An 18602-nucleotide genomic window follows, 5' to 3' on the forward strand; every position below is an offset into this window, starting at 1 on the left:
GTGAAAACACAATGAAATCATTCCCTTCCCCCACCCCTCACCCTTTGTATTCCTGAAAAGAATAGTTTACTCTTAAATGTATCATATGGGTCTATAAATGACTTTCTTTTCCCTTTAATTAAACTGAATTTCCAGGAGAGAATGATTATAGTACCCAAGAAACACTGCCATTGTAATTTTTTTTCCCACGAGTTCCAGTTATAACTCCCCCCTTAAGGTCATGCATTTAGAGGGCTTTAAAAACTAATTTACTGATCCACTGGTGAGAACCCATTTCCTTGATATTTTCATTCCAGTGATTAATCTTTGTCTGAGACACTCTATGTCTCAACTTTTGCTCTGGACATTTCTTGAGACTAGAACATACTCCCTTCCCTTTTCTTTATTTGTTGAGGCCTTGATGATCGCTTAAAACCCACAGCGATTTGTTTTGTGATTCTCTAAAACACATTTTCATTGACCCCCCCCCCCACAAATCAATCAACAAGTATTGGTTTATTTTAATTTTTTTCAATATATAAAAGTATATTGTATCACCCTCCCACCTACCCCTTCTCTTGGGGGAAAAATATTTTCACAAGTATTTATTAAACACCAACTATATAATTATATACACTATGTAGGTGCTATGGTTACAAAATTGATACAAGATGCAATAACAACCACACCATGATACATTTAGGTTTGAAACAAAAACTAAGGATAATTCATTTATTTGCTAAGTTGTAGCATAAAGTATATAAAAACTTTATGTAGCTGAGATATGCCAAAGTCCTTATTGTGCAGACATTTTTTTCTTTCATATTGTGTTTTAGAATTATTATTTGTGTCTTTAACTTTACCCTAGTCATTGGAGTACAGATAATGTGCTTAATTGTAAGGTTATTGAGGCAGAAACCATATTTGTTAGCTGGTGTCTCAGCTGCTAGTCCCTTCTCCTCAGGGATTGCTTTCCAGCTACTCTCTCTCTCCCTATTGTATGAATCTAATTATTTATGTTTTTCTTCCCCATTAGAATGTAAGCCTTTTTGAGGGCAGAGACTTTGTTTTAATCTTTCTTTATATCCCTAGTGCTTTACTGTATGTTTGGCCTTAATAAATGCTTAATAGTTAACTGATTTATCTAAACTTTATTTCTCCTCCTAGATCTATCAATAGTCATGGTACTTCTCTCCCAATAAGTTCTACTTGATTGTTGAATAAATGTTGGATCATAGCAGTTACAGGAAGAAAGAAGAATAGTATCCAAAGCCTCAGCTGTTCATGTGCCCCTCTCCTTAATCATGTTCACTCATCCCCAGGCCCCTTTCTTCTGAGATCTACCACAAAAACAATGAAACACAGGCAAAAAAAAAAAAAGGAGCCAAAACCAAACAGATTGGAGATGCTGTCTAATGTAGATTTTGCTAAAAATGACTACTTATTTTCAATTTTTAAAGATTTTTCTCTAAGGAGTTTAAAGAAAACTTGCTCAACCTTTTTAAATTAGCTGATACAATATTTTTGTTTTTCTTTATACGTAATAGTCGTTTTGTTATTGTATTTTTCACTTGGCAAAGATAAAAAGGAATTAAAACTTCACTCTTGATGTGTGCAGTTTTGAAAAAAAAGGAATGTGTACATTGCTAACCATGAAAAAAATTAACTCCAAGAAAGTGGTAAGAAATATGAGTGAAAGCATTCAGTTTCTTGTATTCAATTTTCTTTTCTATCCTGTGTGCAAAGCCAAATGGTGAGGTTGATTCTCTGCTTCCATAGGGGGACTTTTAGGTGCTTCCCTGTTAGTGCCCCAAATTAGGTGCTGAGCACTCTATTGGACCCAGTGCTGGGTACATACATAGTCATAACTGCTTGCCACACAGAGATCAGTTAGTGAATAAGCATTTATTAAGTGCATACCAAAGGCCAACCAGGTGGCAGGGTAGATAAGTATATGGGGCCTGGAATCAAGAAAACTCCTCTTCCTGAGTTCAAATCCAGCCTCAGACACTTACTAGCTGTGTGACCCTGGGCAAGTCACTTCACCCTGTTTGCCTCAATTCATCTTCAAAATGAGCTGAAGAAGGAAAGGGCAAATTACTGCAGTATCTTTGCCAGGAAAACCCCATATGGGGTCACAAAGAGTCAGACATGACTCGAATGAACTACAAGCACCTGCAAATGCCAGGCCCTGTGCTAAGAACTGAGAATAATGCAAAGGGTGAAATGAAACAGTTCCTGCCCTCAGGGAGCTTACATTCTATTATGTAAGACAACATGTATATATATGTACATGTGTACATATCTAAGAATATACAAAATGCTGTTAAGGGCAGGGACTACGTTGTTTTTCATTTTTTATTCCCAGTGACTAGTAGTATCTTCCATATAACCAATATTTAATTATGCTTGTCAAATTGACATGTTAAATACAGCTCACTGGAATAGGTTGAGCTTCTCTTGCTTAAGAATTTTAAATTTGGGGCAACTAGGTAGTGTAGAGAATAGAGGTCCTGGAGTTAGGAAGACCTGAGTTCAAATATGGCCTTAGACACTTGACACTTACTAGTTGTGTGATCTTGGGCAAGTCACTTAGCCGCAATTGCCCTGCCTCCCCCCCTCAAAAAAAATTTTAAAATAAGGACTTATCCATTTATGGGTGATGGTTTAAATCTATCTCTCTAGATGGCTGGTGTCAGGAAGATGGACCAGATAACTCTCCTTCCCATTTTCCTTTTGAATCTGGGCTTTTATGTAGGCATATTTTTAGTTTACATATTTAAATAGAGAAATTCTTTTTCCCTGGAAACAATCTGAAGGGATGGAAAAACCTCAATCTTTCACACATTTCTCGAGAGCAAAAGAAACTGTCATTTGGTTGTCCTGCCTCTAAAAATAGTATCCAAAATCTGTAGCTGGAGTGCAGTTTCCCAGGATTTGAGAAATAATTCTCATCTATAATTGGTGGACTCCAGGTTAAGTCAGAAGCCACACTGAACTCATGGACCCTGAGAAAAAATAAATCACTTTTGCTTATAGAAGATGCATTTAAAAAATCACAGAAAGTCATTGAAAAATTAGATAGAAATGCCCAAACTGACCTCTTGGTTTTCAAAGGATGACAAAAATGAATGTGCTTGCTTCCAAATTGAAGTAGCTGAGAAAACTTCAGCAGTTATGAAAAGGGGCGGGGGGGAGCAACAGAATATTTGCAGCCTAATCATGGTTAACCATCCATTTGGGCTGAATTTGCTTAGCTTTGAGTTTATTTCAAGACTAGTTTGAAAACATGAATATGTGGACGTGCATGAGTCTTTTTAATTGGACACTGACCTCTTTTCCCTATAAACAAGTTGGGTTTTTTTGTTTGTTTGGGTTTTTGCTGATGAGATTAGGACTTTCAAAAGCTAAAATGCTATTTTAGTATGAAAATCTTATTATCCACAGTCTGTGGGTAGAACTATTAGTAGCTACTTTAGTAATAATGGATTGTGTTATAGGTACTGTTGTTAACATGGAATGGAGTTTCTCTTTGAGGCTTGATGAGACAATCCTGTCTGTGTTGAGAATGTCTTCTTGTAGTCTTTAAAGCTCCTAAAAGCATAGTATAACTGTAATGGTGGAAGAAAGAGGTGGTCAAATGTAATAGAATCGAATTCTTCACTTTTCCCATGATAGTCATCTCCATAATATGAAGAGAGGGAGGAGGAGAAAAGGCCGAGACAGAGATAGACAGAGGCAGGAAGAGAGATTAAAGGTAATTGCAACTGAAAAAATCTCAAGAGTGCTTTTATATGAGGTTGTACCTAGAGGAAATCAATACTGTGCTAAAGTGGTGTTATTTCTTATGTGCACAAGCAATTACTTTATTTGTCCATTTAATTAATGGCAAACTCAATAATACATTTGATATTTTGAGGTTTGGTTGCCACGGATGACAATAAAATTTAGCACTATCTATTCACATCTTAGAGCAATTTATTTTTAGGTGATAATATAATCCAGTGATCCAACAGGCAAGCATTTAATAAGGAACTACAATTTATAATAGACTACTCTAGGCTCTGGAGATGCATCTGAATGAAAAACAGGCCTTTCCTCAAAAAGTTTGCATTCTCTATCTTATTTTCTCATCGTAATTGCCAGTAATTATGAAATCAGATAACAGACCTGATCACTTCTGTTCACTACAGCTTATCTCCTTATTCTGTCCACATACACTAATAGAATAGGAGGAACTCATTTTATCAATCATCAAAACATCTAGTGGAAAATGTTTCTGACGTGTCATCTTTATTGTCTGAGTATGAATTGTTCATAGGAAAATATATGCAGTATAGAAGAAGGTCATTTGTATGTAGGTGGTACATAAAGAATCACATACTTCACTTCAGTGGATAAAGTGCTGAACGAGAGTAAGGCAGATCTGAGTTCAAATCTGTTCTCAGATCCTTACTAGCTGTATGATCCTGGCCAAATCACTTAACCTTTCTGTGCCTCAGTTTTCTCATCTGCAGAACGGGGGTAATAATAGCTCCTACCACTCAGTGTTGTTGTGAGGATCAAATGAGATGTTTAAAATGAACTTTGCAAACTTTAAAATGCTATATAAATGCTAAATATTAATACTTCTTCAGTATTTCAAAAGGTTCATCATTTCTTTATTGTGGATATGCCAGTATCAACGTCCCCATGCCTCAGGAGGCAGTCTTCATGAGTTGCTGTGCTCCTCTCCCCACTGCAATGGTCATTACCTAGTAATAAGTCCTCTAGTTGTGAACCCCTCTGATCACAGCTAGGCTGGGACTGTCACTCAAAGCCAGAGAAAGCCCTCTGCTGGCCTAATGTTCAAAAAGATGGGGGTCATCTCATACAATTATAACGCAGCTGAGTGGGATTTTACTGGGAAGACAAGTATAATCCTTTCAGATACTAGAAAGACAAGATCTACAGTGGCTTTTTTTAATGGTGGATCATTTGATACATCAAATCTTTATTTGAGCCATTTCTCTGTCTTTTCAGGAAGGTAATGAGGAATCTAATTTATATAGCATTTTACCTGTATCTTTTTTTAAAAACTGAGCATGATACAGTTTGTATCTGTTTGTGATTGTGTGTGAGGAGTATGTATATACATACACATTTAGATGTGTTTATAAATACATGCATGTATGTGTTCCCTATCCCCCCCTTCACCTTTAGACTGCAAGCTCCTGCATGATCGGGCTAGGGTGGTATGACTTTGTATTACCACTACCTAGACTAGGACAAGGTACCTTCTAAAGACCCAGTACATGTTTGTGAAATTAAATGCAATCATATGGCTATTTTCCCATGCTGATAGGACTCAGTTGCTTTAAAGACACCCAGAAGCAGCATGAGCCTCACTTGGTAATTTTGGATGTGTAGGAGAAAACAAAACTACAACTTCATCTCTACCATTTTCTGTATGTTTGTGTATTACGGCTAATTACCACAACCCCTACCCCAGACCTTCTCCCTCCAAACTTGCTCCCTTGATATCTCACACTATATAGTTCTAAGAACATGGGGTTAAACAGTCAAAAGAAAGATTGCTTGCTCTCCTGTCAAGAGGAAATTTATGAATATTTAGGGGTCAACAAAGAACCAATATAGAGAATAGGAGTGGCCCCCTATTCTGTAGCAACAGTGCCCTCTGGTGTCGATCAATAGTAAATAAAACATTTATTGACGGGTCTTCCTTAAGGCAAACACATATTTTGAGAGTAAAGAAACATTGCCCATAATCTAGGCAGTATTCAAAAAATATTGACTCAATGAAACACTTCTTTGAAATGTTGGCATTTTGATTGTTATATTTAGCGTGGTGGGAGAGACAGAAATTATACAACATTATTGGAAATAGACTAGGGCATCCTTATGATTACCTAAGCTCATCTTAAGAAAAAAAAATGTTGATGATTTCTCCAAGGTTATATCTATCTATCTAGCTGGAGACAAGGCTTTATTATAGTTTCAATGCGTCATGTTTCCAATGGCTTGGGGCGGGTGGGGGGGAGGGGGAGGTGAAATCTGACACTTCATAGCAAACCCTAGAAAATCAACTTCACCTGTCTAAATCGAATTTTCCTTATTTGTGAAGTACAAACAGGAATTATATCTCACAGCGTTGTCGTGAATGAAACACTTTGTAAAACCTTAAATCACCTTGTAAATGTCATAGAATCAGAGGTATCAATCCAGATGCCTCCATCAAACAGAAATGGCCCTGTTGTATCTAAAATATTTTCCACTCCATCTCACTGCATGCTATATAGACACAGTGGAATTTACTTAGGCCCAATAATGAAATATTCTTAGATATACTTTGTCTGGTGTAAATGCCAACTGAATTTTTTTTCTCCAATGTTTAGGTTTTCATTTCTTTTGAAAAATCCCTGCCCTTAACAAAAAAGTGAAAAAATATGTGCCCAAGAATTGAGGAAAGATTGAACAAGTAGTGATATGTAAAATAATAGAATAGCATTGTGCTGTAAGGAATGGTAACTATGGAGAATTCAAAGAAATATAAGATGTATGAAGTGATTCAGAGTAAAAAAAATATTAGGTAAAAGTATTTGATGACATTATTTAAAACATACATGTACATGCACATGTGATTATGAATAATTATGTGTGTATGTCCTGGGCATATGTATACGTATATATACACTTATGAATCAGACATGAAGTGATTCAGACTAAAGAGTCAAAAATTCTCATTTTCTCTCTGTCTCTGTCTCTCCCCACTCACACACACAATGACTACAACAACAGTAAATAAAATCAACACTGAGAGCCAACAAAACTCCAGTCAAATAAAACATCTCATACTCTCAAAATTAAAAGACACATTCCTTTTTTCAGGTAACAGTAAAATTATCCAAGTGTTTGTTGGGAAGTGTCTATTGTAGCAAAACAACAGTATCAATAACATTTAAAAGAAAAAATGTCTGTGCACAATAATGACTTTGGCATATCTCTTAGTTATGTAAAAATTTTCATATACTTTATGTTACAACTTAGCAATTAAATGAATTATCCTTAGTTTTTGTTTAAAACCTAATTGTTTCATGGTGGAGCTGTTATTGTATCTTGTATCATTTTGTATGTATGTCCATAACAACTACATAGTACTTATAGTTATATAGTTGGTATTTAATAAATACTTGTGGAAATATATTTTCCCCCCTCTGAAGAGAAGGGGTGGGTGGGGGGGAGATAGAATATATTTTTATATATTGAAAAAATTAAAATAAACCAATACTTGTTGATTGATTGGGTAAGGGGTCAATGAAAAAAATGAAATTTCTCAAATATGTTGGAAATTTAGAAGTCCCTTATGTTACATCAGGAAGTCAAACTCCTTTTTATCTGATGACACCTTGGACACAGGTATATAAATTAATAAATAGCTTTCAGAATAGAAATAAGAGGGTTATTCAATATTGAATGTCCTTCATTTTGAACATTAGCCAGTATTTGATAGTCATCACTTAAATGGATCTCCAATTTCCTTGTTTTGGATGTTGCTTCCAAAGATGTAGGTGCATAATCTATCCATACCTGTCCATCATATGCAACATATACAGAGGCTTCTAGGCGGTACAGTGCAAAGGGAGCTGGGCCTGGAGTCAAGAAGACAAGTTTGACCTCAGACACTTATTGACTCTGTGAGCCTGGTTAAGTCAGTTAATGTCTGTTTGCCTCAGGTTTTTCAACCTGTACAATGGGGATAAGCCTACCTCACAAAGTTGCCATGAAGATCAAATGACATATTTGTAAAGTACTTAGCTCAGTGGCTGGCCTGTAGAAGGTGCTTCAAAAATGCTTGTTTCTTTCTTATTGTTTTTAATCTTCTCTCATAAGTTTGCCATAGAGGCTCTGCCTAAAAATGCTGGAGGCTTTCCTTGATTTGTCTTGCAATTTTGAGGATACCAATAGAACACCAGCTATCCACCTATCATCTTTCACCCTACTCACATGACCCATATGTGGCATACATTTCCTTGATGAGATCTTTGACTCTTGTTCTTCTTTTAAGTTCCTTATTTGTTATATGTTATAGCCTCCTCACACCCACAATGGATCCATTGCCAATGATATTAGTTATTACATACACATGTACATGCACATATTGTTAGGCATACTCATGTGACATATGTCTGGATCTACACAGCTGCATATACTTTAGGCATATCTTTATTTTTTAAAAAAATTAAGTTTTTCATTAGCAATAAAATTGAACATCACTGTGATCTACCAAACTTTCTCAGTTACTATTTACCTTTAAGTTAATTTGAATGAATGAATTCTTAGTTACCCCCTGAATCAAAATTCCTTGTCTATCAATTCATCTCATTCATATTTCCTTTTGTGTGGTCATAGTCAAGTGTGTAATCTTGTCTTCTGATTCTGCCTTTTGGACTTTGTGTTATTATAGACTTTTTTAAAATGAGGATTATTTTTAATTTAGTATTCAAGTGGAAGAAATCTTTTCTTGCTATTCCTCTACACAGTTTGTTTTTGCAGGCACCATCCTTGTTTGTTTATCCTGCCTCTTAAGTACATTTCTGTCATGCTCATAAGTCATGCTTCACTTGTGATTTACCTTATACAAATATCCTTATGAAGAAAAGAAAAGTCGGGGCAGCCAGGTAGCACAGCGAGTAAGAGCATCGGCTCCAGTGTCGGGATGACCTGGGGATCAAATCTGGGCTCAGATACTCATCACCACACCCAGAAATAACTGGCCATGTAACCTTGAACAAGTTACTTAACCCTGATTGCTTACAAAAAAAAAAAAAGAAAGAAAAGAAAAATTATACTATGTGACAGCTTACCCTACAGGTATGCTAAGAGACTGAATTGCATTCTTTATGTAAACCATTTCTGAGTCTTGTATTTGGATGGCTTTTCTCAAGCCCTTTATGCTTTATAGTTTATATATGTAAACTCTAATGCTTTCATTCCTGTTTTCATTCTCCCTACAGAACCTTGATGCTCTTCATGACCACCTTGCTACTATCTATCCAGGTATGCGTGCACCATCCTTTAGGTGCACTGATGCAGAAAAGGGCAAAGGACTCATTCTTCACTACTACTCAGAGAGAGAAGGACTACAGGATATTGTCATTGGAATCATCAAAACTGTTGCCCAACAGATACATGGCACTGAAATTGATATGAAGGTAATATTTGGTGATAGGTGATATTTTGAGTATGGATGGCAATTAGCCTACTGAAACAAATGAGCCAGTAATATATGGGAGTGGCATATAAATAGCACATACAGAATCCCATATAAAACAACAATCTTCTGTATTTATCTTTAGAATATTTGGGGTTAGAAAGAAGGTTATGTTAAGAGCTGGTAAGGGGAAACATAGGAGTAAATAATTTATACTTTTAATTAGGATTGGCTTAAAGGCAATACCAAATTGAGTTTAAGCCACAAGAATAGACTGACATCGTGCAGTGATTAGAGACCCGGCCCTGGAGTCAGGAGGACCTGAGTTTAAATCCAGTCTCAGACACTTAACACTTACTAGCTGTGTGATTAACACTTACTAGCTATTAAGTGGATATGTCTTTGCCTATGGATCTGTGAATCATAGAACAGTAGATTTAGAGCTGGGAGGGACTTGAAAGTTATTTAGTCTAACCCAACATGATACAGTGACTGTATCTGACTGTAGAGTCAGAGGGGCTAGAATCAAATCATGCTTCAGAGCTTACTATTTGTGTTACCCTTGGCAAGTCACTTAACCTCTTTAGTTCTGACTTCCTTCATCTGCAAAATGGTAGGGTTGAACTAGATGACCTAAATGGTCCTTTTTAGGTCTAAACCTATGAATCACCTCATTTTATATACAAGGAAACTGAGATCCACACATAGCTGTTATGAGAATTGGTTGTTTTCTGTGTCCTTAGGATGAATTATCCTTTTTTTGCTCCCCAATACTAAAATAACAATTTGGAGTGAGATTTTGCAGTCTGGACTGTTTTCTTGCTACATGAGGAGTACCCATTGTTGAAACAAATTCAGTTATAAGCCTTTCTCATAGGCTGTGTGGTTGCTAATCATAAAAAAAAGTATTAGAATGGAGAATGTGGGTATCTTGTCATATCTTTTGCATTTGGCTACATATTTGTTATAAGTGATTAGTGCTTAGAGCAATACAGTGAGGCATTTTGACCATTTTAACCTCTCCAGTTTGAGGAAATAGCTGATTCAAGGCCAAATAATTGCCATCTGAGAAATCAAGGCCAAATTAAGGAAATTAAGGCCTTGGGATCCTCTTCTGTCTCTTCCCTGAATGTTGTGAAAGTCTGGATCATCTCAGCATCTTGACACCTCTCGCATCTTTAACTGCTACTGCTGTTCAGTTGCTTTAGTCATGTCTGTCTCTTCATGACCTCATTTGGGTTTTTTTTTTTTTTGGCAAAAATACTGGAATGGTTTTCCATGTCTTTCTCCAGCTCATTTTACAGATGAGGAAACTGAGTTAAGTGACTTGCCCAGGGTCACACAGCCAATAAGTGTATGAGGCCAGATTTGAACTCAGGAAGATGAATCTTTCTGATTCTAAACCCCTAGTGCTCTGTCCACTGTGACCCCTAGCTGCCTTTTCGTCAACTGGAGCAACTATTGACTTTGCACGCAATCTCTGCTCAAGTAGAACAGAATGAAACTTGTTGGTGAAAGCCGTGATTTTTTTCAACCACATTCAAGAAGAATTCATATTTTGTTGACCAGCTTAAAGCTATATTTTTCTAAACAAAACTTAGATAGCATTATTTCTTTGTTTTTTATGCATAACTTACTCTAAAAAAACTCTAGACCAGTGATGTCAAACTTAGTAGAAATAGGGGCCACTAAAGTATACATGGTTTGCATACATCATTCCCTGCAGGTTACACATTGATTTAGAAAACAACATTTTAACATTATCTATGTTCTATTGCACTTTTATTTATTTTGTTATTTCTCAATTACATTTTAATCTTGTTCCTGTGCACTTAAGAGTGTTGCATGTCTGACACCTCTGCTCTAAGCAATTTGAAAGACTTCCTCTAATCTGTTTCCTCTCCTCTTGGAGCATTCTCAAAAGATGAAATAAAGAGCTCAAAAGGAGAATTATACTTTCAGAAGCTGTTATCCAGGTTTATAGCTGCTAAAATTAGACCTGAAAACAAAAAACATTTGAGTCTCCTTGGTGCCAACTTGAATCCACTTTTTGTGTGCACCCTTACTTGTTATCCTGTCTACACAAGGTCCAACTTTGGTACTATATGGTAATAATGCTCAAGCTCATAGATTTATCTCAGTCACCCTGTGCCTAAGTAGGGGGAAGAGATAGCCTTCTTACCACTCTCCATATCTTTATGGAAACTCCTATAAGTCATTGTAACATAAAATTTTACTAATTTACTCTAGCCTGGATGGAGAGAAGAATAAAACACTATTAAAAAATGTCTTTCCATTAAAGGTCCTTGAACATCATGCCATTAAGTGAAAATTTTGGGAAACCCTACCAAACAGGAAAGGCTCTAGGCATGGACGTGATAGCTGACTTCACATCTGTTCTCTGTGGGATAGCTTAGTTAAGCATAGAGAGACTCCAGAATGCTGGCCATCGGTGGTTGAATGTTTTGGCCACAACAACTACAATGAAGCCATCTATTACAGTCTCTGAAATCATTAAAAGGGTTGTAGTCTTTATTGATTGAAGTAAAATCTTCATTGATGGGTTCTAACAGATCTTTTTAAGTGTTAAAGGAAGTAGGAGGATGTGATACATTAGTGTAGAAAGACTGATCAAAAAGTCCTTTGATCACTGGCAGAATCAAGACATGTAAGTAATAGTTCTGCATAAACACACAAGTCACTTAGAGCAATGCATATTGTAGAAAGCAGTGACACTTCTTGGACAGTGTTTTCCTAACAGTCATAGGTAACAACATTCCAGTAGGACTTGGGTTTGAATCCTCTCTTTACCACTATTTGTGTGATAACTGGGCTGGTGTTTTCACTGTTTTAGGCTTCAGTTTAGTCATTTGAGAAATTGTACTAGATGCTTTGTAAGGTTTTTGCTGTTGTGGTTATTATTTGTTTTTGTTATGTGTGTGTCTATGTTTGGGTGTTTTTGGTGTTGTAGTCAGTTTTTTCTTTAGTTTGTTTTAGCTCTCACTCTATGATCTTTAGTGTCAACTTACTTGCAGCTTTCTGATGTTGCAGAGTTTGGTTCTTTAGAGCTCGTCTCTATGACTAGCCACCAATAACCTATGGAATATAACATTGGCAAATTCAGGGATCTGTAACTACAAATGTACTACAAATGACCACTTTGAATGAGCTGGTGGATAGTCACAGATCATAAATGTTCATTCAGCTCATCCTTTAGAGAAATCAGATTTGTTTTTAAATAGATTACTGCAGCAGTTGGAGCCAAATGAAAAATAGGAGACCACTATTGCTATCTGTGTGTACATCCAGATTAAATAAATAGCAGCATAGGGCCCTAGAGCTTCACATTTATATACTTGGGGCTTCATTGTCTTTTTCTTATGCATCCAGTTAATGTTGTTCTAAAAATATACATTATCAACTTAAACTTATTGTTTTAATGAAAGCACATTCTACTTAGATGGAGAAAAAACTTGCCAAAAATTATCACATGTTCAGACTCTGCATCTTGGTAAACCCCAAACACTGTTCTCCCCTTTGCATTTTGTGGGGGCAGTAATTTAATTGCCAGTTTCTCTCGACTCTGGTGTGGTAGAGATACTCTTGGTGCTGGCTCCCTTTTTCCATTTGTCTTCAGCTTTTATATACTTAGCAAAACTAGTAAAGTAAGGCTGAGCATCTTCACGGTTATCTAAAGAATGCCCATTTTTTTATACACAAGGAGAGAAAAGACTGTTGTCACAATTGGAACTATATAGTTTTAATTCAATTCCAAATATAAAAATGTTAGTGAAAGTGCCCAGCAATTATTTGTTAAAATACAAAATGTTGATTTCCATTAATAATGGACTGTGCAGGGCGGCTAGGTGGCACAGTGAATAGAGCACCGGCCCTGGAGTCAGGAGGACCTGAGTTCAAAACTGTCATCAGACACTTAATACAAAAACTAGCTGTGTGACCCTTGGGTAAGTCACTTAACCCTAATTGCCCTCCAAAAAACAAAAAAAAATAATAATAATGGACTGTGCATCTTCCAATTTGACATAGTCTTGGAATGGTATGCACTTGATTATTGATTATCTGCATGTGACTGGCACATAGTAACTACTTAATAATTGTTTGTTAACTGACTGTGATAATGGATGGAAGTGGAGGTGTGGCTAATGTAAAACTTTAGAAGGTCCAAAGAATATTGATGTTGGGCACTCGGGCTCTTCCATGTTGAACTCTAATCCCTTAATCCCCCCATTTAGGCCCTGAACCTCCTGTTTCTTCTTGTCTCCTGAGACCACATGGTTCCTTGGACTCTGCTCCAGTTAATCCCTGATTTCTTTTTCATCTTTTCTATGTATCTCTTGTCTCTACCTATTCTGGACCATCAGCAATGCACTTTCTATGACTGATTTATAATAGGTCAGAGAATACACAGCTTTAGAAACAACACTGCAAGATCACTAGAATTGAGAAACACTATGGTGTGGTAAAGAATACTAGATTTCGAATGGAATGGCTTGATTTCAAATTTTGGGTCTTTCATTTACTTCCTTTGTGATTTGAGGAAAATCACTTAACTCCTCTGGGTCTCATTTTTGTCCCCTATAAAATGAGGGAATTGGACTAGATGACCTCTACAGTGTCTTCCAACTCTGCAGCAGTGGTGCTACTAAAGAAAAGCTCATTCTCAGCCATTCAGGAAGGACTTGGTGGTTTGTTTGACTTTCAACATGTGCTCAACCCAGATGATTACATAATCAGTTAGTCAACTAGATACCTAACTTCATCTCTTATACCTAACTAAGGGACTTAGGGAAATACACCCAGATAAAGAGGATGGTTCTTATCATATCACAATCAAAATTCCACCCACTGCACAGATCACCCCCTAAATCCACACCAGATCTTCCTGCCTTTCTATAACCCCCAGAAAATGACAGTGAACTAACAGTATTGTAGCCCTAGGGATATTTCACATCTAGGCCTTGGAAGAATGATGAGAACTATTTTTCCCCAAGTTAAATCAAATTTTAAAATTATTTCCTTTATTATTGTTCTGACTTTTCAAATACCTAAACTAAATAGGCACAGGTGCTTGCCAGCCACAGAAAGGGAAAAAAGTAGCTTGAAATCTCTGAAAGCTAGCAATTTATCAAAACGTGGCTGTTGCTGTGGTGATTAGAGTCTTAGACATGGGAGGATGACATCAGAAGAACTCCACTTGAGTTTTGTCAGGGCAAATGCTGCAATCTTATTTATTACACATTTTCACAGTAAGTTTGTCTCCTAAAATATTTCTAAGATATTGGAATTTTCCACCATAAACTTAGATTATAAAAATGGCAGTGTCCATGGAACGAACATAGGAAGGAAAGCTGGGTTTAAATCCCATCTCTGACACTGTGTGACAGTACTTGAGCCCCAATTTTCTCATCTGTATAATGAGGGGTTTGAACTACATGATGTCTGCAGTTGTTTCTAGTTCTAGATCTATAATCCTGAATCTCTGTAAATTTCCTCAATTTGATGGTTATTGAAGGGTACTATACACATATCACTCTTGTTGTTGAGTTGTTTAAGTTATATCTAACTCTTCATGACCACATTTGGGGTTTTCTTTGGCAAAGATACTGGAGTGGTTTGCCATTTCCTTCTCCAGTTCAATTTACAGATGAGGAAACTGAGGCAAATAGAATTAAGAAAATTTCCCAGAGTCCCACAGCTAGTAATTGTCTGAGGCCAAATTTGAACTCAGGAGTATGAGTCTTCCTGATTCCAGGCCTAGAACTCTATCCTACCTAGCATTATCTAGCTGCCCCCATTATCAGCCTAAACAGTTTCTTAAATTCACTAGATCACTATGCATTCTTCCTTTGTTTTACTTTTATAGACCTGGCTGTAGTCTGATTTTGAATAACTTATTTAACCTCTAGGTATCCACTTCTTTATCTATTTTTATAATAGGAATAAAAATACTAATTGATTTTAGTCAATGGAAGATAGTGCGAATGGTCCTTTTTATAGATGACATAGTACTGATGATATTGAGTCCTGGGATTGATACAATGCATCTCAGTGGGATCCATGGCCACTCGAAAGAGAATAGGCCAACAATCCACATGGGAAAAACCCGAGAATAAAAAAGGCCTATTGCCCGAGACTATGGCATGCATTTGAGTGGAAAATCCTCCCAGTATATCTGTATGTGTGTAAATGCATTGCTAATAATCAGCTGAGTCCAGAATTAAATAGGAGTAAGATATTTGGGAAATTTCACTGATTTCTTCTGGATTCCAACTTGCTCTGTCATAGAAGCCTACATTTCAATGGCAGTATTCCCTTGGGAGTATACTGTATGACTGTGAATCATAGAATATGACAATCTCAGAAGAATCAAAATTGCAAGTGAATTAAATGACATTAGGTGGCAGTATATTTCCAGAGATTTGAGAAATACTATGAGAGTCATTTTTAATGGCATATAAGTCTAGAAAAGGAGATGGGCTGGTTATTTTGGTAAAATAGGAATTAACAGTTGAACAGTCCAAGTCCATCATTACTCTCTCAATTATTAAAAGAAAAGAGTAAGAGTAAGCATGGAGTGAGTAGATTCTCTGTGGAGATTTTACAGGTGAAAAAAAAATGGACAAGAACTGCACAGGATAATAAGCATTGAAAACAGCAGAAGCTTGTGAAGAAACACAGGCAAGGCAATGAGTATTACCTACAAAACCATTTCATTCACTAGAATAAATGAGTGAACTACAATGAGATATTTCCAAAGCACTTTGCAAATCTTGAAGCACTATATAAAAAGTGCTATTATTATTATTTTTACTAGTTCTTAATCATTCAAGTAGCATTCATTACATGAATGCTAAGTGCAAAAGATAACCAATATTCAAATCCTTGAATAATTAACTACACTTATTAGAGTTCTTGCCCAACATCATACTTATTTCCATAAGTTCAGAACAATAAAATTAAATTTAAAAAGAAAATAATTTCTTATGACTTTCCATAGTTTATTTCTCTATAATAGTAGGAACTTGTAAATATTTATTATTAATTTAAAATTTTTAAAATAGGTAATAAATTCACATTTGATTATATCCTGAACAAAATATACATTCTCATGCCTATACTATCCCTTTCAAGGAAATAAGGAATGTAGAAATAGCTGGTTTTTTATTCAAAGACCTAAACATTGTTTTTAATGTAGTTTTTCCTCAAAATTGCAATTTCATTTTAAGTGGTTATTCTCCTTGATTGTCTAAAGAGGGAAAAGCAAATATCTATTTGTTTGAACATTTTTTTCCTTGTTTCAAGTATATGTTGAATCTGTACATCTATATAAGCATTAAAATTCATATTGGAAATTTGATTTTTTTCCATCACCTTTATGCTCTAGAAGATATTATGAGTATTTTAACTATGCCAGTGAGAAGCATGTAAGTAGTGCCATCTATGATATATCTTTATTAATTTTTTTTGAGCAGGTTATTCAGCAAAGAAATGAAGAATGTGACCACACACAATTTTTAATTGAAGAAAAAGAATCTAAGGAAGAGGATTTTTATGAAGATCTTGACAGATTTGAAGAAAATGGTACCCAGGAATCCCGCATCAGCCCTTATACTTTCTGCAAAGCTTTTCCTTTTCATATAATATTTGACAGGGATCTAGTAGTAACTCAGTGTGGAAATGCCATATACAGAGTGCTTCCCCAGGTAAAATTATATCATTCTCTCTTAGTGCCACAGGATCTAAAAATCAAACGTTGTTTCCTTCTAACATTTCTGTTCTTAGGCAAATTTTGTAGTGCTTCATGACAGAAACCTTTCTTTTTTTATATGACTTATAGATACACAAAGCATGTATTTTGAAATACACAGTGCTATTTTCCCTTCTTGCCCCCCCCACACTCTTATCTGTTTAATTTTTCCATTTGGATGGTCTATTAAGAAAATGAGGAATTGAAGTGAGGGTGGATCATTTTAATTATTAGAGAGAATGATCCTCATGTAACAAATGATTTTAGGACAGAAGCTGTAAAATAAAATTTAAGGATATCCTAGAAAGACGTGAAGAATATTGAGGAGAATAGCATGAAATAGAAAGAAGAAAGTAAGAATTATATTGGAAAATTGTGGAAACAGCAGTTTGCTGAATGTTTTCTTCAATTCTTCATTCTCTGTTTTTTGAAGTTGTTCTTGCCCCGTAGATTCAGTTGCTTTGGCAAAATCCCACCTTATCCACTGTAAAACCAGTTGCCATAATAAGATACCAAACTGTACAATTTGGAGGACAGCCAAAGTCAGCTTTAGTTTCAAACAGGAAAGTATGGTGGTTGCCCACTTTAGTTATTTTCATCATAGATTCAGGAATAATTAATGTGGTCAGGAAAGGGCTAATCTAAAATTTGATGCAGCTTATTTTTTAAATTGTGTTAAAATCTAACTTTAAAAAAGATAAACACTAATCCATCCCTTCCTTAGCTTACTCATTTTTTTTTTGCTTTTTTGGGGGGAGGGCAGTTGGGGTTAACTGACTTCCCCAAGATCACACAGATAGTTTTTGTGTTAAGTTTCTGAGGCCGTATTTGAACTCAGGTCCTTCTGACCCCAGGGCTAGTGCTCTTTTCACTGAGCCACCTAGCCGCCCCTTCAGTTTACTCATTAAAAAAAAAGTCAAATTTCTCTTTTTAGATTCATTTTGAAGTAAATTATGTTTGAATAGAAATGATCCTAATTCCATTTGGTTCCAAACATTTGGCTCCATGCTTATCAAATTATTGTGTTGGTTCAGAATCTGGCTTCTAGTCGTTTGTTTTTTTCTTCTTCTAAATTTCAAGACAGTATAATTTATGAGACTAATAAAGTGACTAAGAACTAATATCACTGTATTATAGTCAGTTAAGTAATATTATTTCTGATTATATAAAATGTTTTGTCTTATATTATTTGAGTACTGATTTCTCTCCCTCTACATTTTAGCTTCAGCCAGGAAATTGCAGCTTGTTATCTGTCTTCTCTCTGGTTCGTCCTCATATTGACATCAGTTTCCATGGGATCCTCTCACATATCAACACTGTATTTGTCTTGAGAAGCAAGGTAATCAAAGTATCATTTCAGTTAAAATTTTAAAATGTGATAAATCAGAAAATGAAAATTGTTGGGAGGGAAAAATAGAAGTCATTAGATGATAGGAAATGGGTACTCTAGAGTTGCAAAAACAATACCCAACAGTAAATTAATAAATTGATATTGGTGGTCTTTGTGATGGAGATACCAAAACAAAAGGAATGGTACTCTTAGGTAGAAGTTAACCTCCTTAATCACTACCATTCTTTTTGTTTTGGTATCTCCATTGTCTAGCACAGTGTCTTGCATGTTTTAAATAAATATTTGTAAGATTA

The 18602-nt window shown here is 35.8% G+C and overlaps 1 protein-coding gene across 1 annotated transcript in view; it reads left to right on the top strand.

Moving 5' to 3' along the window:
- GUCY1B1 (guanylate cyclase 1 soluble subunit beta 1) overlaps positions 1–18602 on the top strand; it is a 76479-nt gene that overhangs the window by 43755 nt on the left and 14122 nt on the right. The window contains exons 5-7 of the mRNA XM_069105614.1: positions 8994–9191; positions 16684–16914; positions 18181–18297. Coding sequence (XP_068961715.1) covers positions 8994–9191; positions 16684–16914; positions 18181–18297 — 546 coding nt within the window. The remainder of the gene's footprint in view (positions 1–8993; positions 9192–16683; positions 16915–18180; positions 18298–18602) is intronic.

The sequence above is a fragment of the Petaurus breviceps genome, unplaced genomic scaffold (genome assembly GCF_028583685.1).
Source record: "Petaurus breviceps papuanus isolate PSGF00001 unplaced genomic scaffold, PetGlider_PUasm1.0 76, whole genome shotgun sequence".
Lineage (NCBI taxonomy): Eukaryota > Metazoa > Chordata > Mammalia > Diprotodontia > Petauridae > Petaurus > Petaurus breviceps.